Source organism: Phascolarctos cinereus, unplaced genomic scaffold (genome assembly GCF_003287225.1).
Source record: "Phascolarctos cinereus isolate Bilbo 61053 unplaced genomic scaffold, phaCin_HiC Scaffold_2;HRSCAF=192, whole genome shotgun sequence".
Taxonomy (NCBI): Eukaryota; Metazoa; Chordata; class Mammalia; order Diprotodontia; family Phascolarctidae; genus Phascolarctos; species Phascolarctos cinereus.
Window position 1 is genome coordinate 281,875,289 of NW_027555625.1, and position 26,986 is coordinate 281,902,274.

Consider the following 26,986-nt stretch of genomic DNA (forward strand, 5'->3'; position numbering starts at 1 on the left):
AAATCAAGACACTGTAAAACAAATCCAAAAGAATGAAAAATTAGAAAACAATGTGAAATATCTCATTGGAAAAACAACTGACCTGGAAAATAGATCCAGGAGAGAGAATTTAAAAATTATTGGACTATCTGAAAGCCATGATCAAAAAAAGAGCCTAGACATCATCTTTCAAGAAATTATCAAGGAAAACTGCCTGATATATTAGAACCAGAGGGCAAAATAGAAATTGAAAGAATCCACAGATCTCCTCCTGAAAGAGATCCCCAAAGGAAAACTCCTAGGAATATTGTAGCCAAATTCCAGAGTTCCCAGGTCAAGGAGAAAATATTACAAGCTGCCAGAAGGAAACAATTCAAGTACTGTGGAAACACAATCAGGATAACACAAGATTTAGCAGCTTCTACATTAAAGGACCGCAGGGCATGGAATATAATATTCCAGAGGGCAAAGGAGATAGGATTACAACCAAGAATCACCTACCCAGCAAAACTGAGTATAATCCTTCAGGGGAAAAAATGGTCATTCAGTGAAATAGAGGACTTTCAAGCATTCCTGATGAAAAGACCAGAGCTAAATAGAAAATTTGACTTTCAAATACAGGACTCCAGTGGAACATGAAGAGGTAAACAGGAAAGAGAAATCATAAGAGACTTATTAAGATTGAACTGTTTACATTCCTGCATGGAAAGATGATATTTGTAACTCATGAGAACTTTGTCAGTATTAGGGTAGTTGAAGGAAAAAAATTATATGTATGTATATATAGATAGATAGATAGATAGATAGATAGATAGATAGATAGATAGATAGATAGATAGATGGCACAGGGTGAGTTGAAGATTAAGGGGTCATATCTGGAGAATAAAATTAAGGGATGAGAGAGGATGATACTCAGAGAAGAAAGGGAGAGGTAGAATGGGGTAAATTATCTCACAAAAAAAAAAACAGAAAAGAAAAGTCTCTCACAGTGGAGGGGAAACAGGGGAAGGTGAGAGGGAATGAGGGAATCTTATTCTCATAGGATTTGGCTTAAGGAGAGAATAACATACACATTCAATTGGGTATGGAAATCTGTCTTACCCTGGAAAATAGGGGAGAAGGGGACAAGAGAGCAGGGGGTGATAGAGAGGAGGGCAGATTGGGAAAGAGGGTAATCAGAAGCAAATACTTCTGAGGAGGGACAGGGTCAAAAGAAAGAATAGAATAAATGGGAGGGCAGGATAGGATTAAGGGAAATAGAGTTAGTTTTTCACAACATGTCTACTAAGGAAGTGTTTTGCATAACTGCACATGTACAACCTATATTGAGTTGCTTGCCTTTTCAATGAGGGTGGGTGGGGAGGGAGGAAGGGAGAAAATTTGGAACTCAAAGTTTTAAAAACACATGTTTTAAAAAAAATGTTTTCACATGCAACTGGGAAATAAGAAATACAGGAAATGGGGTACAGAAGTCTATCCTGCTCTACAGGAAAATAGAAGGGGAAGGGGATAAGAGAAGGGAGGAGGGAGAGATAGAAGAGAAGGCAGACCAGGGGAAGGGGTATTCAGAATGCATGCCATCTTGGGGTGGGGGGAGGGGTGAGAAATTTGGAACTCAAAACCTTGTGGAAAAATAAAAAAAATTAAAAAAATTGTTGGTCTACCTGAAAATCACAATGGAAAAAAAGAGCCTGGACAGTATCTTTCAGGAAATCATAAAGGAAAACTGCCCTGAGGGGCAGCTAGGTGGCGCAGTGAATAGAGCACCGGCCCTGGATTCAGGAGGACCTGAGTTTAAATCTGGCCTCAGATACATAACACTTACTAGCTGTGTGAACCTGGGCAAGTCACTTAACCCCATTGCCTAACCAAAAAAACAAAAAAAAACAAAAAAAAACACCTGCCCTGAGATCCTAAAACGAGAGGGTAAAATAGTCACAGAAAGAATCCACCAATCACCTCCTGAAAGAGATCCCAAATTGAAAACACCAAGGAACATAGTAGCCAAATTCCAAAATTACCAGGTCAAAGAGAAAATGCTGCAAGCAGCCAGAAAGAAACAATTTTAATATCATGGAACCACAGTCAGGATTACACAAGACCTTGCAGCTTCTAAATTAAAAGGCTGTAGGGTGTGGAATATAATATTCTGTAAGGGAAAGGAGCTTGGATTACAACCAAGGATCAACTACCCAGAGAAAATAAGCATGATCTTTCAGGGGAGGTGATGGATATTCAATGAAATAGGGGACTTCCAAACCTTCCTGATAAAAAGACCAGAGCTCAACAGAAAAGTTGATCTTCAAATACAAAACTCAAGAGAGACATAAAAAGGTACACAAGACAAAAAGAAACAACATGTTATTAAAAAGGCCAAACTGTTTACATCCCTGCAAGGGAAGATGACACTTGAGAACTGTATTGTTATTACACCATGTTAAAGGGGTATACATAAAGTGGGTGGGTATAAGTTGACTTTGATGTAATGACAAAAAAAATCTAATTAAGTGGGTTAAATGGATTCAAGTAAGTGGATTAATCTGATGTAAGAAAATATACTGAGAGAAAAGGAAAGGAGGAGGCAGACAAAGGTAAATTACATCACAGAAAAAGGCACAAAAACCTATTATAGCAGAGGGAAAGAAGGAAGGGAGATGAGCATTGTTTGAACCTTACTCTCATCAGATTTGGCTCAAGAAGAGAATAACATAATCTTAGATACTACTATGGATAGACTTAACCCTTCTCAGCAATACAAGGAACTAAGGCATCTCCAAAGGCTTCATGATGGAAAATGCTATCCACATCTAAAGAAAGAACTGTGGAGTTTGAATGCAGATCCAAGCATACTATTTCTTTTCCTTCTGTTGTATTTTGTTTCCTCCTTCTGGTGGTTCCTCCTATTGGTTCTAATTCTTATTTTCAACATCACTAATGTGAAAATATATTTAATAGGAATGTATATATATAGCCTACATCTGAGAAAAATTTAAAACTCAAAAGCTTATGGAAGTGATTGTTGATAGATCAAATCAAATTAATAAAAAAAAAAAGATTCTGGATCTCCTTTTCCTGTTGGGTGACTTTCTTTTCATAATCTTGTTTTTCTTGTTCTTGGTTTTTTAAAAAATTTTTTCCTCAGTCTCTCTCATTTGATTTTTAAAGTCTTTCTTAAGTTCTTCTATGGATTCTTTTTGGGCAGGTGACCAGCTGATGTTATTCCTTGGGGTAGAAGAGGCTTTTTTTTGCTTCAGTATCCTCCTCTGAAGACAAACTCCAGTCTTCTTATTCCCATAATAACTTTTTATAGTTGGGTTCTTTCTCCTTTGCCTGCTCATTTTTTAAAATTTGTAGAAGCTTATTATTGCAATCACCTCTAGTCCTGGGGTGTGGGGGATGGTGCCTCTGTCCTTAGATCCTCCTTCAGTTCTCCCTTGTAGCCTGAAACTGAAACCAAGAACTCCGCCCTCCTGTAAGTACCCACAGCCAGCTGTGTCCCCACCCCACTTTTTCTGCACTTACCTGGTAGGAATGTGTTGGTCCCTTCTTGTCCGGGGCTGCATCTTGGCAGCAAAGATGGGCCTGGTGCTCCTTATCATCAGAGGTTCCCTCAATCTTCCCCCACTGAGACATCTGATTCCCCACACTGGCCAAAAGGTGAAAATTCCTATGGCTGGGGCCTGAGGCTACCTCCCAACCCAGCTAGCCCCAGGGCTTACCACTTGTTTCAGCAGAACTAGCCTGGGACAGCTAGGTGGCTGCAGTGGATAGAGCACTACTAGCCCTGAAGTCAGGAGGACCTGAGTTCAAATCCAGCCTCAGACCAAACAAAACACTTGACACTTACTAGCTGTGTGACCCTGGGCAAGTCACTTAACCCCAATTGCCTAAAAATAAAAGAACTAGCCTGGAGATGTTTATACTTTATAGAGACCAAACCTCAGGCCTGGGATTTTTCTTCAGATCTTATCTGGTTGTCTCAGGAGGACAAGGGTTTGTTTCAACTCTTTGTTTATTTTTATTGCTCTATGTTTGCCCTGAGGCACTATTTTGTCTTGTTTGTGGGAGAAATCTGGAGAGCTTGGAATTTTCTGACCTACTGTGCCATCTTCCCAGAATCTTCTCCACTAAATATTTTTAAGTTCATTATCTTTACAATATTGTTGTTATTGTATAAATTATTCTCTTGGTTCTGCTTACTTCACTTTCCATCAGTTCATACAAGTTTTTCCAGGTTTCTTTGAAACCATCCCCTTCATAATTTCTTATGACACAATAATATTCCATCATATTCATATACCATTATTTGTTCAGCCATTTCCCAAAAGATTGATATCCTCACAAAGAGTGAGCAGATCATTTTCCAAGTCTTTGCTGTCACAAAAAGAGCAGCTATAAATATATTTGAAATTTTTTGATATCATTAATTTTTTTGTACTTTTAAAAATAATTTGATATTATTAAATAGAGCACCAGGCCTGCAGTCAGGAAGACTCATCTTTGTGAGTTCAGATCCAGCCTTAGACACTTAACTGTGGGCAAATCACTTAACCCTGTTTGCCTCAGTTTCCTCATTTGTAAAATGAGCTGGAGAAGGAAATGACAAAGCATTTCAGTATCTTTGCCGAGAAAACCCCAAATGGGGCCAGGAAGAGTCAGACATGACTGAAACAACTAAACAACAACAAATACGTGAGGTCTTTTCATTTTCCTTTGACCCTTTGATCTCTTTGGGTATAGACCTACTAGTTTAATCCTGAGTCAAAGGGTATGGTCCATAAATATTTAGTGTTCATATTAATTCATTGTTTATGCTACCTTTTATCAAAATGTAGTTTCCCTGTTCATCTCTTTTAATTAGGTTCATTTTTGCTGCTACTTTGTCTGAGATCATGACTGCCACCCCTACCTTTATTTTTTTTTTACTGCTGCTAAAGAATAACAGATTCTGTCCCAGCTCCTTATTTTAATTCTCTATGTATATTTGTTTCTAATGTGTTTCTTGTAAACAATATGTTGTTGGATTCTAAATTCTAAACCGTTCTTCTATCTTCTCCCATTTTATGGATGAGTTCATCCCATTCACATTCACATTATGCTTGCTAATTGTGCATTTCTTTCCATCTTCTTATACTTTTCCTTCTGTTTCTCACCTCCCTTTAAGACTTTGTTTTGCTTCTGACTATTGCTGTCCTTAATCTACCCTCCCAATTTATTCCCTTATTTCTCTTAACTTCCTTCCCTCCCATTTCTGTATTGGTTAAAATATATTTGTGCATGCAGTTACATATGTGGATGTGCATCCTTCCCTCCTTTGACTAGTTCAGATAAGAATAAGGTTCAGGTATCACTCACTCTTCTTCATTCCTTCCTCCATGTTGTATAGACTTCTACTTGTGCATCCTGTTTATGTGACATAATTTTTCCCATTCTTCCTTTCCCTTACCCCCCCTTGGCCCACATATTCTTCTTCCCCACCCTTTCTATTCTTCTTTTGAGAGCATTGAAATATAATAGAATTACACTTAGACTCTCTATCTAATTCTGCTACCTCTAAGACCTCTGGAATTGTAGGGTAGCTTGCCTTTGGTTGTAAAAATAATGGCCATGCCTCAGGTGGTCTCTAAAAAGGTAGCTTGGTAGCTTTGTAGTCAGTTAAGTTAGGAAGCAAATTGTTCTTTGACATTCTCTTTGAACTTTTACCATAAAGTACTGGCTAGGGGACTGGGGGATGAAAGGTGGGGGTGGGGAGACAGAATGTATCTCTACCACACCCTCAGTGGAGCTGCTTTTCTAGTAGGAGACGCAATACCCAGCAGACAGCAGGTCTTAGAAGTCAAGGAGTCAGTCAGTGTAGAAAGATCTGAGGAGGGTGATCCCAAGCAGTTCAGATGAGTGCCTTCTATGTATTCTGGAGACAGCTCCAAAGTTGGGGAGTTGGGCTATTAAGAGAAGCAGGTCAAGAAAGCCTAGCTAAGCAATTGGTCTAGAAGAGGTGCTATGCTCAGAGGAAAGCAGCTTTAGGACATCATGAAGAGAAAGAATATTGGGGTCATGCAGTGCCACAGACAGGGGTACGAGTGTACTCTACATGTGTACTTATTTTTCCTGCAGACTTTGTAATTATGGATGTGTCCCAAGTTTATAGGGGGGACATTTTGTTACTGTTGTTCATGCTGACACCTCAGTAAATGCTTTGAGCTAATGTCTACTATTAAAGATAAGTATACTTATGAGGGCTTCTAAACTATGGCTTTAGGAATATACATTCAAAAAGTACTTAGAATCTGTATCAAGTTGGAGTAGTTGCCCAATATATATAGTAGGGGTACTACATATATTACCTAACTTCAACTGCCCTTCACTGAAGCAAGGCAAACTTTTATTCCTAATTTAATCACCTGCACTCTTATGAACAGCTTTTGCAAACTTCTTCTCTCAAGACTCCATTAGCACCCCTTTCTCCAACTTCTTAGCTGTGGGTCTTGTCTCACAATTTACTGGAAAAAAAAATTCAGGCATGTTGCTGAGAATTCCTTCATCTCAAAAACTCTTGACATAATCTACCATTTCCTTCTTTAGACTGATGTTTTTCTTGCCAAAGACCAACTCCACTACATGTACCCTTGACTTCATGCATCTCATTTCTAGCAGATTGCTCCCACCAGCAACCTTGCTCTCTAGTCTTCAACCTCCCATCTGCTGGTTCTTTGTTGCTTACAAACATGCTTCAGTCTCCTTCATGGACAGCACCATCCCGGCTATCACCTTCTATATTCCTTCTCAGCCATAATCCTTGAAAAAATCATCTCTCAAACTTTTCTGCCTTCTAACCTCACAACTCAAAGTGACTTCTCCAAAGTCATCAGTGAGCTACTAAATGCCAAATCTAAATGACCTCTCAATCCTCATTCTTCATGCCCTCAGCAGCATGTGACACTAGTGACTGGTTTTCCTAATATTGATTTGTTCTGGTTCTCTTGTCTGGCTCCTCTTTCTCAACCTCCTTTGCTCAGTCATCACAGATGTCATGCCTATTATGAGTATACTCCATGGTTCTGTTCTGGACTCTCTTTTTCTAAATATATTCTAATTTTGTAATTTTTATCAGCTACCATGCATTTAATAATGATCTCTAGGCAGAAGACTCTGAGATGTAAATATCCATCTCTAGTTTCACTTCTGAGTTCTGGTCCCACATTACCAACTGCCTTTTGAAAATTTCAACTTCAACATCTCAATTCAACATGTCCAAAACTGAACTCATTATCTTTCCCTCAAAACTTATCCTTTTCCTGAATTTTCCCATTGATTTAAAGGATATCAACATTCTTCCAGGAACCCAGCTTATCAACCTTCATGTCAACTCTACCTTTTTCTCTGTGTATGCTGCCAAACCTTGTGACTTCTATCTTCCCCCCACCCCTACTCCAATAGTTGAGGCTCATCACCTGGGCTAATGTAACAGACATCTATCTGGTTCCTATCAATCACAAGCATCTTTCCATTCCAATCCATTCTCCACACATCGGCCAAAGTGATTTTCCTAAACCACAGGTTTGATATTACCCCCTACTCAACAAATTCCATTGACTCCCGATTACCTCTAGTATCAAATTTAACTCTGGCACTTAAATCTCTTCATAGCTTAAGTCCTTCCTACCTTTCCAATCTTTGTACACTTTACTCTTTTCCACATACTTGCCCATCTAGCCAGTCTAACCTACTTCCCATTCTACACACTTCATCTCCTGTATTTGTACCTTTGCACTGGCTGTGCCATCCCTGCACTCCCTTCTCACCTTTGCCTTCCCGGCCTTGGAGCCAGGAAGACCTGGGCTGAAGTCCTGCATCTGACATATACTGACTGTGTGATCCTGGTTAATCTCTTTACCTCTTAGTTACCTGGGCAATTCTCAAGATAAGAAACTACAGATAAAAGTGAGTTTCCTCATCCAAGAACTCCCCAGATCAATGAAATCATAGGTCCAACCCCTATCCTACAGATATACTTATATACGTACATGTTTTCTCCATCATTAGAATGTAAGCTCCTTAAGGGCAGGGACTATTTACTTTTATCTTTGTATTCCCAGTACTTAACACAGCCCAGAGTAAGCACTTAATAAATTCTGGTTGATTGACTGGGTGGGTATATTTGAAAGAGTAATGAATAAAGAGCCAAGAGACTATGCTTATAGTTCCAACTATGTGAATTTGGGTTCATTACTTAAAAGTGTTTGGAACTCAGTTCCTTCATATGTAAATTGATGGATCTAGATTAAATAATCTTTAAGTTCTCATCTAGCTTAAGCATTCTATAAATTTTTTAAATAACTGATGCAAAAAAAGTAGAGACCTGAATAAAGTTTTTATAGTGACAGTAATAAAATCCAATTTTCCTTATTAAGAGCAAATTTAAGACTGAAAATTAGAATTTGGTTTATTAGTCACAGTGTTCAAGTAAAATATGTATCTTTTTAATAAATGTTTGGACAAATTATTTTCATATTTTAATGTCTATATTCATATATATATTTTTAATACAAGGAAAAACCAGCAGTTTATATATATATATATATATATATATATATATAAAGTGTTTAATTTTTATGCACATATTTACCTACAATATTTACAGAAAATAAAACAATGTAGAAACATGAGAATAGACAACATTCTCTCAGACTTCTTAGGAGCTGAGAGTTTTATTGCTGTAGTTCAATCAAAGAATAACATTTTATATACATGAAAGCTGGAAGATTAATTTTAAGCTGAATGGCAGCCTTATTAAAGGTTTTTTTTAATTGTTGCTGAAACTTCAGGTATTTTGTTAAATGAAATTAAAAGGATGCTCATGAAATAATTTAAACCTTTTCAAAACCTTCTCATAATAACAAGTAAAAAGACACCTCCAGAATGTTAAAATATTTGTAGCAATCCCAGTAGTTTAATTCTATGGGCTATTATAGTACATATCGCTATTCTGCATACACGGTATGTCATTAGCACTTACTCTTTAAGTTGTGAGAATAGTAGACTATTTTGTGGCACTGTTAACGTATTACATTTTCAGATGGTGGAATATGATCATAAATTACACATCTGCAATACTAGTGTAATGTTATGACTACCACAGCACAAAATCCAATTATCTAAAACAATACAGCTATTGAATTCCCAAACACTACATAATTCGTAACTGAATTTTCATATTCAGAAACCTATGAAGTGTTCTTATGAGTATTTTAAAAACATATTTATAAAGTATATTGAACAATAAATGAAAATATTGAACCAGTAAGTAAAAACCACAATAGTGGCTGAAGTTTTGTATACAGTTTAACAAAACATTTATCTCAAAATATCTGTAATTTCTTACAACATAATGGAGATGAGTCTTTCTTCAACCTAAGTTCAATTTGATGGGCTTTTTAATCTACTTTCCTACAATACCATTTAAAGAATAAGCTGGGAGAATAAACAATACAGCCATATGCAGTAACTATTAATAAAAAAGTTGTGGGAATGGCAAGTAGGTGCTCCTTAAATACTGGTGCAGGAGAACAAAGGTCCACACAACATGTTTTCTCTTTGCTTAACACTGGCATTGATTTGCTATTTACAGTAGTTTGCAAAAATACATTATAAAAACTGAATGAGGTTCTGTCTCTAAGCTTTAACTTAGTAACCAAGACACATACTTCATCTGCAATTAGTGTTGCAGATAATGAAGTACTAAAGTGACACTAATACTGAAATATAGGTAATCAAAAAGTACCAAAAGCACTGATAACATGAGAAATCATCAAGACAATCTGGGTTAATATTGCACACTTCTTGTCAATTGTTGCTAAGACTTTCATATAAGTAACTGTAAAAGGAATCCTGTATGGCTTTTCGCTGCATCACTTATCTGAAGAAAGGCTATTTCAGGTCCCATGATAACATACAGAGATCGTCATTGAACATGAGGCCTAGGTTTCAAAATGAGCTTTCCTGTCTGGGGAAAAAAAGAAGGAAAGAAAGTTCAACATGTGTTCTGTTATGAAGAAAGTAACTTTATACATGTTAAAAAAAATTTCTAACATCTGTAGTTATTCATGACCTAGAAATTAATTTTGTTTTCAATAACAAGGGTTTTAAAAAAATGTCTTTTCTTCTACAATCTTTTTAATGACTACCTGAAAATCAATGATCTGTTAAATAAAATGTAATTATTGTGAATAGTGAGGAATATTTTATGTTCATCACCATGTAAAAATTTTTCCAGAATACAAATAAAGCTATACATTTGACCTAAATTCCTATCACACTGGAAATAGTTTTGAATATCTGAAGGTATACTGGTATTTTGCAAAGTAGTTCAGTCCACTATAAACTATCATAGAAGCAATATTTTAAAAGAAACAAAATAAACATACTTGTACTTTAAATTTGCCTATAAACCTTTTTTCCCTTCCCCATTACATAGAAATAAAATTAATGCTAGCTATAAAATAAACATCTACTGCATTACTGTTTTAAATACACCATCCCAAACATGAAGTTGCTATCCATATTTTAAAATTCTTTTGAATCTGAGATCAATTATTTCACATTATGTATCAAATCCAAAGGACTCATGATAAAAAAATGTTGTCTAATCCCAGAGAAATAACTGATGAACTCTTAAGTGTAGACTGAAGCATCTTCTTTTTCACCGTCCTTATTTTTCTTGGTTTTTTTTTTTACAACATGGCTAATACGGAAATATCTTTTGCATGAAAAAAATCTTTCATGTATGATATATAAGTAAAAAAATTACTTACATCATCACAAGACATATTATATTCTGCTAACACAGTTCGACATCGGGCTGCTATACTGCATATATGTAGTCAAAGGAAAATACCATTATTTAGAGAAAATTAAAAACAAAGTCAGACAGAAATATTTTAATAATGGTTCCAAAATAAAATTCAGCCACATTTAAAGATACATTGATGGTGCTACCACTCTTTTATGTATTCCAGCAAAGAACAACCCTATTAGAGTGATACAGCTAATTGTGAAAAACGGATGATTCCATAAAGATGTAAAGAAGGATACCTATATCAAAAAAGTTTAAATTATTTTCAAAATTATACTGTTATTGTTTAAATTATACTCTTACCTATATATTCCTTTTAATCCTTTCATCTTCTAAGCTAACAAAGTAATTACAATGATCCTAGTTTCTTTTATTGCTATGCTGTGTAAAAATTTAGTTAAGCATTCAAAATTTATCATCATTTATATAGCCTGCTAATATTACCTTATCCCTAGTATTCACTATAATCTGTACTATCGCTATATGCATTTAATTGGTATTTAAAAAACACTTACATTTATCCAGTGCTAAGTAGAAGGGCAAAACATGGAGCCTATATTACAGAGCTTAAAATCTATTTGAGAAGACTAAACTAACAGGAAACAAATTGGGTGAGCAATATAAGACTGTACATAAATAAGTGCTAAATCATAAAACTTAGTGGTATAGGGATTCAGAGAAGAGGGAGACCAACAATGTGGCCTTCAATGAAGAGGTAGATTTTTGTGCCAGAACTGAAAAACTTGTGGGGTTTAGGATGAGCAGAAAAGTCATTTCAATGTAAAGGTATAGAATCATAAATTCAGAACTGGAAGGGATCTTAGAAGTCATCTAATCCAATTTTCTCATTTTATAGATGAGGAACTGAGTCCCTGAAATGTTAAGTGCCTTGCCCAAGGTCACATAGGCTTCAAGTAACAGAGCTAGGATTTTTGAACCCAGATCCTCTGATTCCATACCCAGCACTCTTTCCACTGTGCATGTAATATGTTAATAGGATTTTGAGAGATTAGCCTTACTGGAGAAGATGGTTCATGTCAAAGAATGGTAGAAATTGTGATATTATTACTAGACCCTGTAAGGTTTCTGTTGATAAAAAGGCCCAGTCCTAATTGTCTAGCTCTAGTTGCTCTTCTTTTTATGTCTCTATCCCAGATGGCATAATTAATGACCTCACATATTAAGTAAGCTCTTGAATTATATAAAGGTTCTATGGTTCCATTTACATGAGAAAATTATGACTGTATCCCTAAATTTTCCTTTTATATTGCTTAAAAAGTTATAGATACACCTTCCATAGGTAGCCTCAACAGGAAAAACCAGAGATCTTTTAAATCGTGAAAATAAAAACATTAATACTTTTACAGGGTGCTATACTGAAAAACTCTTATAAGGGTGCTATATTGAAAAACATACAACACTTACTGGCAATAAACTTGCAGCTATAAATTCTGAGCAAAAGGTTTTGTATCAAGCAAAATCATAGATGAAAATACCATAGTTTGCTTTTCCTTGTAAAAACTGCTACTAAATAGTTTGCTTTTGGTAAATGAACACAAAGAATAGTCTTCATTAGCATTATGCATTTTTCTTTGAAAAACCAAACCAAACCAAATTACTTCTACCTTTTGTGTCTCAGGATCTATCAACCAGTTCCAGGCACCAGTAGCTGTACAGACAGACACCACTATAAGAATCACTGATGAAAGATAAAAACTAAATTAGTAAACAAATAAACTTCTTACATAATACCAGATAAACAAATTCCTAATAAATGAGAGTTGCAGGAGACAGTACTAAGTAGAGAGTACATTAGACCAAGGAAGGAGTAACCTAAGTTTTCATGACTTGCCATATCATATGGCCTCCATTGTCCAATATTCAAGTGAGGACACAAATGCCCCATTTTGGCTTGGATTTCTTAGAATTTAAAAAGTTTGAAAACAAACAAAACCCCCCCCAAGAAAAACAAAAATAATCATGGAAATGTGACATAACACATATTCAATCTAGAAATAAAACAAAAACACCACAGAGAGCCTCTCTAGGAATACCATTAAAAGATTTTTCCTCCTTAATAAATGCAGATGAATCAAAAAAAAAAAAGGCAACCAAAGGACAGCATTTTCTTCAAGGTATTTAGTGGATGTACAGAGTACAAATTATAGGTAGGCAAAAAGCAATACTTCTGTGAAAGCAAGATTCCCAGAGTTAAGCATACCTATTCTGGAAATCCCAAAAAGTCAAAACACAACTCTACCATAAAAAAAAATTTCACCCAAAATATACAGCAACACAGATTGGAGAGAAGACATAACTGTTTAGTCTATTTTAAAAGGCATGTGCATATTTAAAAAAGAGAAAGAAATCAATGATATCAGAATGAGACAAAACTCTAATTATAGAGATTTTTTTTTTGCTACACTATGCTTTCAGAGGCAAATCAAAAGATAATTCATGTATTTTAGAGATGTGATCATTTTAAATTAATTCCAGAGGATATGGCAATTTCCATAAATCTATACATAATAATAACACCATACATTTATATAACTCTTTGTAACTTTTTAAAATGTTCTCATACATATTATCTTACTTCAGTAACATTTTAATATAAATGACAGAACTAAATATAAACAATGTATTATTTTGAATCTTCAAAGATTAAATTATGTTCATTATGCTGTGCTTTGATAGGAAAGCATACTAATACGATTTTAAAAGATTTTCCTTGACATTGCATTTTTTACAAATTGTAGGTTTGTGGCAATCCTGTATCGAACAAATCTACTGTGCCATTTTTTCCAACAGTATGTGCTCACATAGTGTCTCTGGGTCACATTCTCGTAATATGTCCAATATTTTAAGTGCTTTCATTATTATCATATCAATTATGATGATCTATGACCAATGCTCTTTGATGTTACTATTGTAATTGTTCTGGAGTGCCACGAACTATGCCCATGTAAGATGGCAAACTTAATAAATGTTGTATTTTTTGGGGGAAAAAAAGATTTTTCTTTAATGGTTAAAACAATATCAGTTTTCAGGCTAAACCCGTTAACCAATTAACCAAAATATTCAATTCCTTGAGAATTTTGTTTAATCATTTTCCTTTTTTAACAATATGTTATTAGTCAATACATACGTAGGACTGTTCTAAAAATGTCTGATAAAATGTACACTAAAATCCTGGCTACCAGTTTTTCTTAAAGAAGCAGTCATGTGGAGGGGGGGCAGCTAGGTGGCACAGTGGATAGAGCACCAGCCCTGAAGTCAGGTGGACTTGAGTTCAAATTCGGTCTCAGACACTTGACACTAGCTGTGTGACCCTAGGCAGTCACTTAACCCCAATTGCCTCACCAAAAAAACAAAACCAAAAAAACATTCCAATATTACATAACTGTTTGCAAAAAGAAAAAGAAGTAGTCATGGTAAAGTTCTCTCAATATTTAACAAAACTGATTTGAAAGCAAACATTTTAAGAAGCAGAAAGATCAATAAACCCATTATAAATGCTTTCATTCAACAGATTCAGTTAATAGTGTGGGAAAAATCATATATGCATGTACAATTACATGTACATTGTTTGGTTTGGATGTTACAGCTATTCATTCATTTAACAAATATTCACTATGTCCCTACTATGTTCAGAGCATTAAGCAATTACTGTAGTAGGTAGTGAAATGCAAAGTTTAGATAAGAAATAATCCATGCCCTCAGGGAGCTTACAGTGGGATAGTACTAGTAGTGGGATAAGGTTATAAGGAAAATTATAACATAGTTTTGTAGGGACTGTTTCATTCTTTGTACATGTAACCTCATTGCCTCGCATAGTTCCTGGCATACAATAGCTGCTTAATAAATACTTATCAACTGATTAAAGGGAATGAAAATACAGTTAAGTAGTGAGGCCATGGAGGTGCATGTAGACAATTTTTTAAAAGGTTAGCAGTAAACTAGAAAGAGATGGTATGATAGTTGGATAGAAGAATATAAGAAAGGTTTTTTTTAAAAATGACTATAATAAACACATCTACAGGCTAGTATCAAGGTAGAGAATGAAGATGCATGAGATGTATTGACTGCTGGAGCAAAGTCTCAAAGAGGTGGGATGGAATGAGATCAAGGGCCTTGTTGAACAGTAATCTTAACCTCTTCTCTTTTGACCACAATAAAGAATGGGGGTGATAATGCTATAATCTGTGAGGAATGGAAGAGAGCTGAAAGAGCTCATGTTGAATGATCCCAATCTTCTTAATGAAGGAGGAAGCTGGGCCTTATTCTTTAAATGGGGATTCAGTTAGGCAGTGAGAAGAGAAAAATGTTTAAAACGTTTAGTTACTATAAGAAATGAGAAATGAAGTCAATAAGGATATTATAGAAGGATTGGCAAGTAGTAACTAGGGCCCAACCAATGTTATGTATCATAAAATTATGTTGGTTTAAACCATACAATATATATTATGTTATTTTATGACTTTATTGAGCAAAACTCAGCAGCACTAGAGAAACTGGATGAGGGAGATAATTTTGGGATGAGAATTCACAGGTCATGACTAATGGAAGGTAGGTCAGGGGACAAGATATCCTACAGTGGTAGTTAATGAAACATTGAATGGATAGATTATTAGCTTAGGACTAGGAACGGCAGTGAGTGAAGGCAGAGTCAAGATTAATATATATATAGTGAATGAAGAAGATTAATGTTAGTTTGGAAACAGAACAAGGGACTCAAAAAATAGGGATAGATCAAAGGACTGGAGATCATATAATGGCAAAGAGTACATTTAACTTGATAAGAGAATTAGAAAAAATAGAAGTTGTGGTTAGAGAGTGAAATTTCAAAGTTCCATATCTTGGAGGTATACAATTCTAAGAAGTGGTATGATTTTAAGATAGTGAGATCTTTATAATTTCTATATTAACAGTCTAAGAAATTGAAGACTATTATTCAGAACATGTACAGAACAGACTAAATGTTGAAATTTGTCCACGTTGCCACTTTTTTTAATCTTTAAGTTCCCATAGGAAATTGTCTATTTTAAACTAAATTTTGTACTATGCCTGAAGTATAGTACACACTAATGAAGATTACAGAAGATTTGTATGTTACCTTCTAAAATGCCATAAGTATGTACTAAAAAGACCATTTACTAAGTACAGGTTTTCTTTTCCACTTCATGGTCTCTACAGTGTTTCTTCTAATTGAAACTTCTATTATTACTAATAATTTAGGAAATTGTGTATAGTTTAAAATACCATAATTTGGGGAACTATTATTACATTGATTTTAAATCAATTTTAAAACAATTACAAGTATAAACATTTTAATAACAAACATTAACAAATAACCTGAATGGTCGATTTTGATGGAAAAGACAAAGTGGTATTTTGCAAATGGGCATTTTCTACATAAAATTTGTAACAAAGTAAATTACTACTACAGAAGGAAAAAATATTAAATATTAATTCCTCTTCTCTTAGAAAACATTCAACTAACTTACTTCTCCAACGTCCTGTAGCAGGTTGTAAACAAGAAATATATTCGGTAAGTCTTCTCTCAAAAGCCTTGAGATCTAAGGCAAAAACATTTAAGAATATAGTCACTGATATTGGTTTTGTCTGTTAAGCTAAACCATAATTATTACAAAATGTTTACATTCAATCATCAAGTTACATGTTATTCATTACCTCAGCTTTAAACGCTTGTTAGAATGATTTCTTCTTGCCATTTAACATGGGGAAACTGAGGCATCTGACTTACTGAAAAGCTATACATTATGTTACATTAAGTGACAAAATCAGCAGAGTTGAACATTCAGCTGAGTTCTCTCTGCTACAGACTGAAAGAAGTCAGCTAAGCTTTCATTTCTTTTTGAGTACCAAAAATTAAACACATAGTTAACAACGTTTTATTGAACGACATATGGAGTTTTAATTTTGCTTGTATTTATTCTATGCCCTAAACACTTGACACTGTTTGGCTTTACAAATACATAAACGGGCTTAACAGTTGTTTATAATTGATTTGAAAAGCACTTCCCCTTCCATGAACATGTCTAACCTTAAGCAAGTTTGGAAGGGGCATTCAAATTGAACTTCATAGCATTAACAGCTGTACTACTTTTTAAAAAAACAAATGACTAGCTCAAAGCACTCCCATAAAGTGAATATAGACCTTGAATTATTTACAAAGAACTATCCCCTCAACTTGAGAGGGAAGGGATGGAGAGCTGGCCTTGGAATGAAGAAGACCTGGATTGAAGTCCTGCCCCTGACAACATACATATTAGCTGTGATAAGCAAGTTGGTTAACCTCTCAATGACCCAGACAGTTTTCAAGACTATAAATCACATTAGTTGCTGATCTGCATCTGGGGACGAAATGTCCATACAGAGCTTTCCCTACAGACTCTCCCCAACCTCCCCCGCACCTCTTTATATTCTTCTTTAAGAGAACATAAAACCTAGGGCAGGTTAAGTGGCGTAGTGGACACAGCACTAGCCCCAGAATCAGGAGTACCTGAGTTCAAATCCGACGTACCTGAGTTCAAATCCGAACTCAGGCATTTACCAGCTGTGTGAGCCCCCGAGGTCATTTAACTCCGACTGCCTCAAAATGTGTGTGTGTGTGTGTGTGTGTAGGTGTGTTTTTATACACACCTACACACGTATAACTTGAAATTATTTACAATCATCTAGGATAGCTGTTCTCTTAAACTTAAAAAGACGTGCTTGAGGATATGGTCTAAATATGAGTCTAAGACCTGACTTTTACATAGGGTTGGTAACTTTAATTTTGTTTTCATTCAAAAAGGAGGGTCTGAAGTCCTTTCTTACCACGGCTACTATAAGAAACCACTGAGGCAAAATTTAGAGTTGTTTAATGGTTACACACACACACACAAATTTAGAGTTGTTTAATGAAAACCAACCCCCCCCCACGACACCGACCAAGACAGCTCGACCAACAGCCCGAAGCCCTTTCCCCGAAACGGAGGGGCCGGGCCGGGCCGGGGCTGCTTCGCCGCAAGACGCGCATCCGCCTCGCCCGATCGCCTCTCCTCAGCCCGGGCCTACGCGTTCCGGCCGCCGGGGGTGGGGTCTCCGCTTCCCACCTCTCCTCAACCCCATCCTCGGCGCCGGCTGGCCGGGGCAAGGCAGACACGAGCGTGCCGGCGTCCCTACCTTCCGCTTGCTCCAGCGAGTTCATGTCGGGCGGCAGCTCCGGTCACTGCCGCTGCCCCGTCCGCATCACGACCCCGGCCTCAGCCCCGCGACACCCCCAACCCCTCAGATAGCCTCGATCCCAACCGTCCCTCACCCCCTCCTCCGCGCCCGGCTGCCCCTCGCCTACACCCACCTCGCTCATTGGGCCCCAGGACCGTACCCCCAAACTAACCTGGATTCCCATTGGCTAAGGAGAACGCTCGCCGCCGTGCCATTTTAGGATTGGGCTCCTCCTCCTCACCCCGAGTGAGCGAATGCCTCCCGCAGAAGGAGCTGCGCCTGCTCTCGTCTGGCTCCTCCCGCTGCACCGGTGCGGAACTGCACTCTGTCAAATGCCTTCTTGTCACTGGCGGGTCTGCTTTCCCCCCCAGTTGCTGGAAAGAAGCGCTTTCCTAAACATCCCCTTCGGACTTGTTCTTCTTTCTGGCTTCCCTGATTCTCTAGATAGCATTTTCCCAGGCACCAAGGGGACAGAGTACAAGAAATTTGTACTCTGTTAACCCCAGTGGCTTCCTATTGCCCCTCTAGGATAAACTATAAACTCTTTTGTTTTTCCAAGGCCTTCACAACCTGTTCCCAACCTATCTTTCCAGATTCTCATTATGCAGTCAAGCTAAACAGGCCTTCTGTCTGATACACTGTAGGTGTTTAATAAATGCTCGTTAATTGTTTGCAATGCACCTTGTTGGGTACAGTGAGGGACAGAGAGAGACGAAATCACACATATTCCCTGCATTAAATTAAAGTCAATAATCATTTAAAAATCATTGTCGCTATGAATATAACATTTACAATAAACACTAATTAACCAAATACTGCGCCAAATATCAGATAAATCTCTTTAAAAATACCTTAAAAATGATCATTTTACAAGTTGAGGACACGTTCAGGAATAGAACTGTGCAATTTAATAAGGTTAATTTTGTTTCTCTGCTTTTTTTTAAAAGGCAATTGGGGTTAAGTGACTTACCCAGGGTCACACAGTTAGTGTCAAGGGTTTGATCTGAGGCCAGATTTGAACTCAGGTCCTCCTGACTTCAAAGCCGGTGCTCTATCCACTGCACCACCTAGCTGCCCCAATAAGGTTGATTTTGAAGACAATTTGATAGTCTCTCGGCACTGCATATATAGATTGGCTGTGTTATAAATATCAAACATTTTATCTTCACAACAACCCTGTGAGGTAGGTGCTATTATTACCCCAATTTCTCAGGTGAGGAAATTGAGGCAAATAGCATTTAAAAGACTTGCTCAGTCATATAATTTATGAGTGTCTGAGGCCAGATTCAAACTCAGCTTTTCCTGGCTCCAGGTCTGGCACTGTATCCATTGTACTGCCTGCCTCAGAGATGAGGTAAACCTATGGATTGACTGAATCCTGACATCATTCATTCATTCATTCATTCATTCAACAAGCATTCATTAGGTACTTACTTCGGTTCAGATCCTAATGATATAAACAAACAAAACCAGTTGCTGACTTAAAGGAGCTTATATTCTATTGGAGAAATTTTATTCTACTAATTAATGATCAGATATGATTTAATGATAATTTTAAAATAAATATCATAATAATTTTAAAATAAAGCACTTCTTAAAGTTGGTGAAGCCCTTTATATACATTATCTCCTTTGAACCTCACAACTTGGCAAGTAGATATTACAGGTATCTGTGTGGTCGTGGATAAGTCACTTCTCTTTGTATCTGTTTCTTCATCTATAAAATAAAGGAGTTGGACTTCTCAGGTCCCTTCCAGCTCTAAATCTATGATTCCAGTTCTTACTATTCTTATTTTATAGATGAAGAAATTGAGAAGATTAAGTAGCTGCCCATGGTCATACAGCCAGTAGCTGTTGGAGGATTGGAAACTAGATCTTTTTAATTCCAGGAAATTCATAGTTCTAGATCATGAGAGTGGGAGGAGGGAGAGAATAGTGAGATCAAGGATATGACTCACACCTGTGTGTGGCTAAATTGGAGTGGAAACCCAGATCACACGAATTGAAGACATTGAAGAGCTGGGAGGCAAGGGTGCTTAAAGTGTACATTGAAATCTGCTCCATGAGGGCAGGGGTTGGTTAAGGAATACTGTGAGCCAGCTACTGAACTATTTAAGAAAGGAGGAAGAGTAACCAGGGGGTTGGCAGATGACAGCAAACAGGATTTGAATAGACAGACAGTGAACCTAAAAGGAAGAAAGATTGCTGAGTGATAGTGACACAGGAAGGGTTTGGATGTGACAACAAAGGGTGAGAAGTATTCTTTACTCCTTCTAGTCCTGTTTGCGTGTCAGGGAGATTAAAGGTTCAAATATTGGAGATGGAGACCAGGGATGCAGTATCTTCTAATGGGAGCCAGGATTCTCTGAAGTATCTCTCCTTTTACAGAAGGCTGTGCTGAAGTTCAGGTCAGGTACAGACTCCAAATGCATATTCATTCTACTACATTACAATTCTATAGGTAAACAAAATGAGTTACTGTTCACTGCAAAGTTCCTTTTGATGAGGTTCATAAATTGCAATGTCGGCATCCATTGGGTCCTGAAATTTCACAGATCCAAAGCCTCAGATATTTGCTCCTGTCTCTGTACTTTTCCATAGACCTAGTCAAAAGAGTACAGATACACTCATCCAAAAGTCAGGACTTGGCCAGTCAGGATGTCATCACCTTTCTAGGATCATAGTTAAAGTCCTTTTCTGCTGTCAGGGAGATGTAACGAAAATCCCAAAACAAGACCCCATTTTTAAAGCTTTTTAAGTTGCCCAGTCTTGCCTTGTCCCTCCTTCCACATATAACTAGTTAGATAAAAAGAAAAACAATATTATACCATGCATTTTAACAAATTAAAAGCAAGTAAATAAAATGCTTACATTATATCTCCATTTGAATCCACCTCTTTGTATGTAAAAGTTATATAAACTTTTTTTTTCATTTTTAACATTTATATTCTTAAACTTCATGTTGAACAAAGTTATCTCTGTGCTTATAACAGTAGTATGGCATCGACCCCAATTCTTCCTAATCTTTTTCTATTCCTGGGCTGGGGTTGTCTTGTTCATCCCTTCATAACCAAGTTGGCACATTGGGACGGTGTCTTTAGAGGGGCAGCGATGTGAATACAACTCAAGTCTCAAGGTCCTAGAGGTATGGACTATGACATTAATAATAATAATAATAATAATAATAATAATAATAATGATAAACACTTCTTAGAGATGGCAAAGCCCTTTACATACATTATCTCATTTGAATCTTACAGCAATTTGAGAAGTAGGTACTCCTGGGTAATTACTGCTATCTGATATAAGAAGATACACTCTAACAACACACCACTGTAGCTCCTGAGTATCTATTGGTGTAAAGCTTTTGTCATAAATAGCAGTCACATGATACTATTAATCCTTTTATTTTTTAAATGTTTTTAAGGCAGTTGAGGTTAAATGACTTGCCCAGGGTCACACAGCTAGTAAGTATCATGTATCTGAGGCCACATTTGAACTCAGGTCCTCCTGACTTCAGGGGTCGGTGCTCTATCCACTGCACCACCTAGCTGCCCCATTAACTCTTTTAAAAAAGATTTTATTGATCTTGTTTTTACATTGCCTAGATTTCTATCCCTGTAACCCCACTCACCTCTCCAAGAGAGTCATTTCTTATTACAAAGATTTTTTTGGAAAAAAAATTGTTAAAGGAGAGAAAAAAATTAAGAAAAACTGATCAACACATTGAACAAATATCACAAGATACGCAAGGTTCCATACCTGTGGATCCCCTGCCTCTGCAAAGAAGTAGGGAGAGGTGTCTTCTCATACCTCTTATTTGGGACATCATTAATTCTTAAATATGAAGTATTTGCTAAATGAAAAGTTGTGAGAATAATAATCATAAAAATTATTCAATAGAAGGAAAAATAATTAAAATAAGAGATCATTCATAAACTTAGATCATGATCTCCTATCAATGTAAGCAGTGACAGTACAAGAGAATGGGCATCCATTTACAGAAATCTAGCAGTGAGCTAGGTACATATTCCAAAAAGGTCACTGACAAAAGGAATGGCTCCCTAGTCACCAAAATATTTGTGGTAATACTTTTTGTGGTATTGCCACAAAAAGAACTAGAAACAAAAAAAATTTCCATGAATTAGGATATGGCTACACCAAAATTTTTATATAAATGTAATGGAATATCATTGTGATATAGGAAACAAGTATGACGGACCTACATGCACAAAAATATTTATAGCAGCTCTTTCTGTGGTGGCAAAGAATTGGAAATTGAGGGGATGCCCATCAATTGGGGAATGGCTGAACAAGTTGTGGTATATGAATGTAATGAAATACTTTGTGCTATAAGAAATGATGAGCAAGCAGACTTCAGAAAAACCTGGAAAGACTTGTATGGATTGATGCTAAGTGAAGTGAGCAGAACCAGGAGACACTGTACACAGTAATAGTCACATTGTGCAATGACTAACTTTGATAGACTTAGCTCTTCTCAGCAATGCAAAGATCTAAGATATCTCCAAAAGTCTCATGATGGAAAATGCTATCCACATCCAGAGAAAGAATTATAGAGTCTGAATGCAGATTGAAGCATACTATTTGCTCTTCTATTTTTTTCCCTGTTTTCTTTCGTTTCTTCTTTCTTGTGGTTCCTTCTATTGGTTCTAATTCTTCTCTACAACATGACTAATGTGACAATATGTTTAATAAGAATGTATGTGTAGAGCCTATATCAGATTGCATGCCTGCTTGGAGAGGGAGGAAGGGAAGGAGGGGGAGAAAATATAAAACTCAGAAGCTTGTGGAAGTGGATGTTAAAAACAAAAATAAATTAATTAAATTTAAAAAAGGAGAAAATTACATCTATGGAAATATGGATTTAAAATAAATAATACCTATTCCAAAAAAAAAACAACAAAGCATGATGAATACATAGAAGCATGGAAAGATTTACACAAATTCATACAAAGTGAAGTAATAAGGGCCAAAAAACCCTCCAAAAACAATATACACAATTATTATGAGATAAATGGAAAAAATAGGAGCCACAAAACAATCTAAATTGAATGTTGCAAAATGATAAAGAACAATCTTGGTCCCAAAGAAGAGATATGAGAAGATACCTCACCTGTTCCTTTGCAAAAGTTTGAGTTCCTAACTATTGCATAACATCAGATTTTTTTCCAATGTGTTGATTGGTTTTAATGAACATTTTTCTTTTTTTCTTTTCTAAAAAAACCTGTTGTATGGATGGATAATTCCAAAGGATTCATGATGAAAAATGCTATCCACCCCCAGAGAAAAAACTGATGGAGCCTGAATGCAGATCGAAATACAATATTTTTCATTTTCTGTATTTTTTTGGTGTTTCATTTTTTAATTTGGGTCTGTGTTTTCTTTCACAACATGACTAATATGTGTTGCTTTATTGAATATGTATAACCTTTATCAAATTTGCTTGTTGTCTCAGGGAGGGGAGAGGTGAGGGGGGGAGGGAGAGAGAGAAAAAATTTGGACCTCAAAATTTTAAAAAAGGAATAGTAAAAATTGTCTTTATATGTAAATGGGGAAAATAAAATATTTTTAAAAAATTGTTGTATGGGATTGTTCTTTGAGAAGAGTAGGGGAGGGATACAGGGCAAATCTAGGCAATATAAAATCAAAAGATATTAGCAAAAATATGTATAGCCTATGTCAGATTGCATGCCATGTTGGTGAGGGAAATGAGGAAGGAGGGGGAGAAAAATTTAAAACTCAAAAGCTTATGGAAGTGATTGTTGCTAAATCAAAATAAATTAATAAAAAAAAAACTTAAAAAAAAGAAAAGAAAAGGAGATACAGAATCTTAAGGAAGAAAATGACTACTCCAAAATCAGAATTGGGAAAGGGGAAGCTAGTGAAGTTACAAGAGATCAAGGAATAATAAAACAAAATATAAAGAATGAAAAAATAGAAGACAATGTGAAACATCTCATAAGAAAAACAACTGATCTGGAGAACAAATCAAGAAGAGAAAACATATAATTGAGTTGATCGTGATCATGCAGGTAGTAAGTGGCAGACCTGGAAGCAGAACTAATGTCTTAGCTAAATACAGTTTCTCCCCCCTCCCCTGTCCGCCACTATGCCATGTTACCCCTATAATCCACGACCTATAAATTCAAAGAATGTGAACAAGTCTTTATCAGCATGCCATACCCTGCAGAACTAGAATGCATTAGTCTAGGAATTTCAGAATTGGAAAAGATTTCAGAAGCTAGCTCATCCAACCCATATATGAATGAAATCTTATTACATAATATACAAGGGATCACCCAGCCTTTGCTTAAAGATGTCCATAAGGGGTAAAATACTGCCTCCAAAGGCAGCCCACTCCTCTTTAGGATAAGCTTTTGAGTGGGAAGAGCATGAATGTGTGTGCATGGTGTATATATGTAAATATTCTAAAATGAATGTGATGTAAAACAAATGGCATTAATTACATATGTACTAGTTGAAGAGCAAAAAAAAAAAGAGAGAGAGAAAATTAGACCACCTGAAAGCCATGATCAAAAAAAGAATCATGATACAATAATACAAGAAATAATTAAAGAAAACTGTCCTGAAGCATTAGAACAAGAGGAAAAAGTAGAAATAGAAACAATCCACCAATCACCACTTGAAAGAGATCCTATAAGGAAAACCCATAGGAATATCTTAGTCAAATTCTGAAACTCCCAGCTCAAGGATAAAATATTATGAGCAACAAGAAAAAAAAAATTAAATATGGTGGTGCCATAATTAGAATCACACAAGACTTAGCAGCAGAGACATTAAAAGACCCCAGGTCTTGGAACACTATATATTGAACAGCAAAAGAACTGGGTTCCAGCAAAAAATATAATACCGAGCAAAGCTAAGCATAATCCTGAATGAAAAAATAATGGATATTTAATGAATTGTCAGACTTTCAGGATTTTTTTTTCAGAATTTTGTTAGGGGCAGTTAGGTGGCGCAGTGGATACAGCAGTGGCCCTGGATTCAGGAGGTCCTGAGTTCAAATCTGGCCTCAGACACTTAATACTTACTAGCTGTGTGATCCTGGGCAAGTCACTTAACCCCACTGCCTAGCAAAAAAAAAAAAAAAAAGAATTTTGTTAAAAAAAACAACAACCTGTATTTAATAGAAGATCTGACATACAACAAACAGCCAAGAGAAATATAAGGTACATACCAAAGACTAATTACAAGGGATTCAATAAGGAAAGGCTATTTACATATATAAAATATAAAATGTAAAACATGTGTCTAAGATTGCTACTAGTAATGGGGTAGCTTGTAAGAAAGATTGGGGTAGACCACAGTAAAACCATCTAGGAACAGTTAAAAAGAGAAATTATCTTATACAAATGAGGTGCAAGAGGGAGAATCAATACAGAGCAATTATACGGGGAAGGAGTAGATTTTGGAAATCTACTTTCATTGGGAATGGGTTCAAGAGGGAACAATACATACATATTTAGAAGAGTATAAAAGTCTTCTAAATTCAGAAAGAAATAAAATGTTAAGGGGATAGTGATGGGGGAAAGGATAAGGGAGGGATCTTTATGAGGGAATGGATTAAAGTGGGGCATAAAAGGATATTTAGATTAAGAGAATAGAAGGATAAGGGAGAGATCCTTGTGGGGGCGGTGGTTAGGGAATATTGCTTTGACGTAGGAAATGAATTGATGGACCTGGAAAAATATGGAAAGACTTGGACATATGAAGGAAGAAATTATCTACCCTCAGAGAAACAGAAGATAAATAAGTATATTATGGTCTTACATAGATGCATATGAATATATATGTCTACATATGACTATGATTATTAATATCCAAGTATATGCATGTGTGAGTGTATGTATGTATGGGTGTATGTCTGCTTACGCATATATGTATGTCTTTGTGTGTATGTCTATATATATATGTGTATATAGATGCATATATGTATATGTATATGTATAAATATATATATGTGTGTATGTATTCGAGTTTAATTGTAGCCTGGTGGGGAGGGGGAGAGGAAGGGGGGAAAAAAGAACAAAGTAAAAAGTTCACAGCAGAGAACAAAAGAAAACTTACAAGGAAGCAAAGAAAAGATGGACAGCTCTCAACACACTACATAGTATTTATTATATAGGCTTTCTTGAAATGGAAATTTATTGCTATCCATTTTGAATTCTTTCTCATGTTCTGCTATGCACATGGCAATACTTTTTTCTTTTATTCTTTCATATCATTTTAGTTTTAGTATTTAAGTTTGTTTCTTTTTTCTTCTCTTATTTTGTATTTAAGTTTAAAATAAAAAAACTTGCAAATAGAAAAAAAAGAAGAAAAGGCCTCATTTCTCAAATACAAAAGGAACCGAGTCAAATTTATAAGAATACAAGCCATTCCCCAATTGATAAATGGTCAAAGGATATGAACAGGCAGTTTTCAGATGAAGAAATTAAAGCTATCTATAGGCATATAAAAAAGTGTTCTAAATCACTTTTGATTAGAGAAATGCAAATAAAAACAACATTGTGGCACCACCCCACACCTATCCAATTGACTAATATGACAAAAAAAAGGAAAATGATAAATCTTGGAGGGGAAATAGGGACACTAATGCACTGATCCAACTATTCAGGAAAACAATTTGGAACTATGCCCAAAGGGCAACAAAACTGAATACCCTTTAATCCAGCAATACCATTACTAGGTCTGTATCTCAAAGAGATCATTAAAAAAGGAAGAGGGGCTACATGTGTAAAAATGTTTATAGCAAGCCCTTTTCATGGTGGCAAAATATTGGAAATTGAGGGGATATCTGTCAATTGGGAAATGGCTGAATAAGCTGTGGTGTATGAATGTAAGGGAATACTATTGGGCAATAAGAAATGATGAACAGGCA

General features: G+C 36.0%; 2 protein-coding genes across 3 annotated transcripts in view; one reads left to right on the plus strand and one right to left on the minus strand.

Moving 5' to 3' along the window:
* Positions 1–8,648: 8,648 nt before the first annotated feature.
* CNEP1R1 (CTD nuclear envelope phosphatase 1 regulatory subunit 1) overlaps positions 8,649–26,986 on the minus strand; it is a 31,855-nt gene continuing 13,517 nt past the window's right edge. The window contains exons 2-7 of one of the 2 annotated variants that reach the window (XM_020985134.2): positions 18,237–18,389; positions 16,339–16,410; positions 12,457–12,530; positions 10,961–11,070; positions 10,791–10,845; positions 8,649–9,982 (exon numbers count right to left, since the gene is read on the minus strand). In XM_020985134.2, coding sequence (XP_020840793.1) covers positions 9,941–9,982; positions 10,791–10,845; positions 10,961–11,070; positions 12,457–12,530; positions 16,339–16,410; positions 18,237–18,279 — 396 coding nt within the window. In that variant the 5' untranslated portion in view covers positions 18,280–18,389 and the 3' untranslated portion in view covers positions 8,649–9,940. Of the gene's footprint in view, positions 9,983–10,790; positions 10,846–10,960; positions 11,071–12,456; positions 12,531–16,338; positions 16,411–18,022; positions 18,156–18,236; positions 18,390–26,986 lie in introns of those variants that run through there. The other variant, XM_020985136.2, reaches the window with a different exon arrangement.
* The window catches only part of LOC110207352 (uncharacterized), a 57,071-nt gene continuing 48,403 nt past the window's right edge, over positions 18,319–26,986 (plus strand). Inside the window, exon 1 of the mRNA XM_078149172.1 lies at positions 18,319–18,374. Coding sequence (XP_078005298.1) covers positions 18,319–18,374 — 56 coding nt within the window. The remainder of the gene's footprint in view (positions 18,375–26,986) is intronic.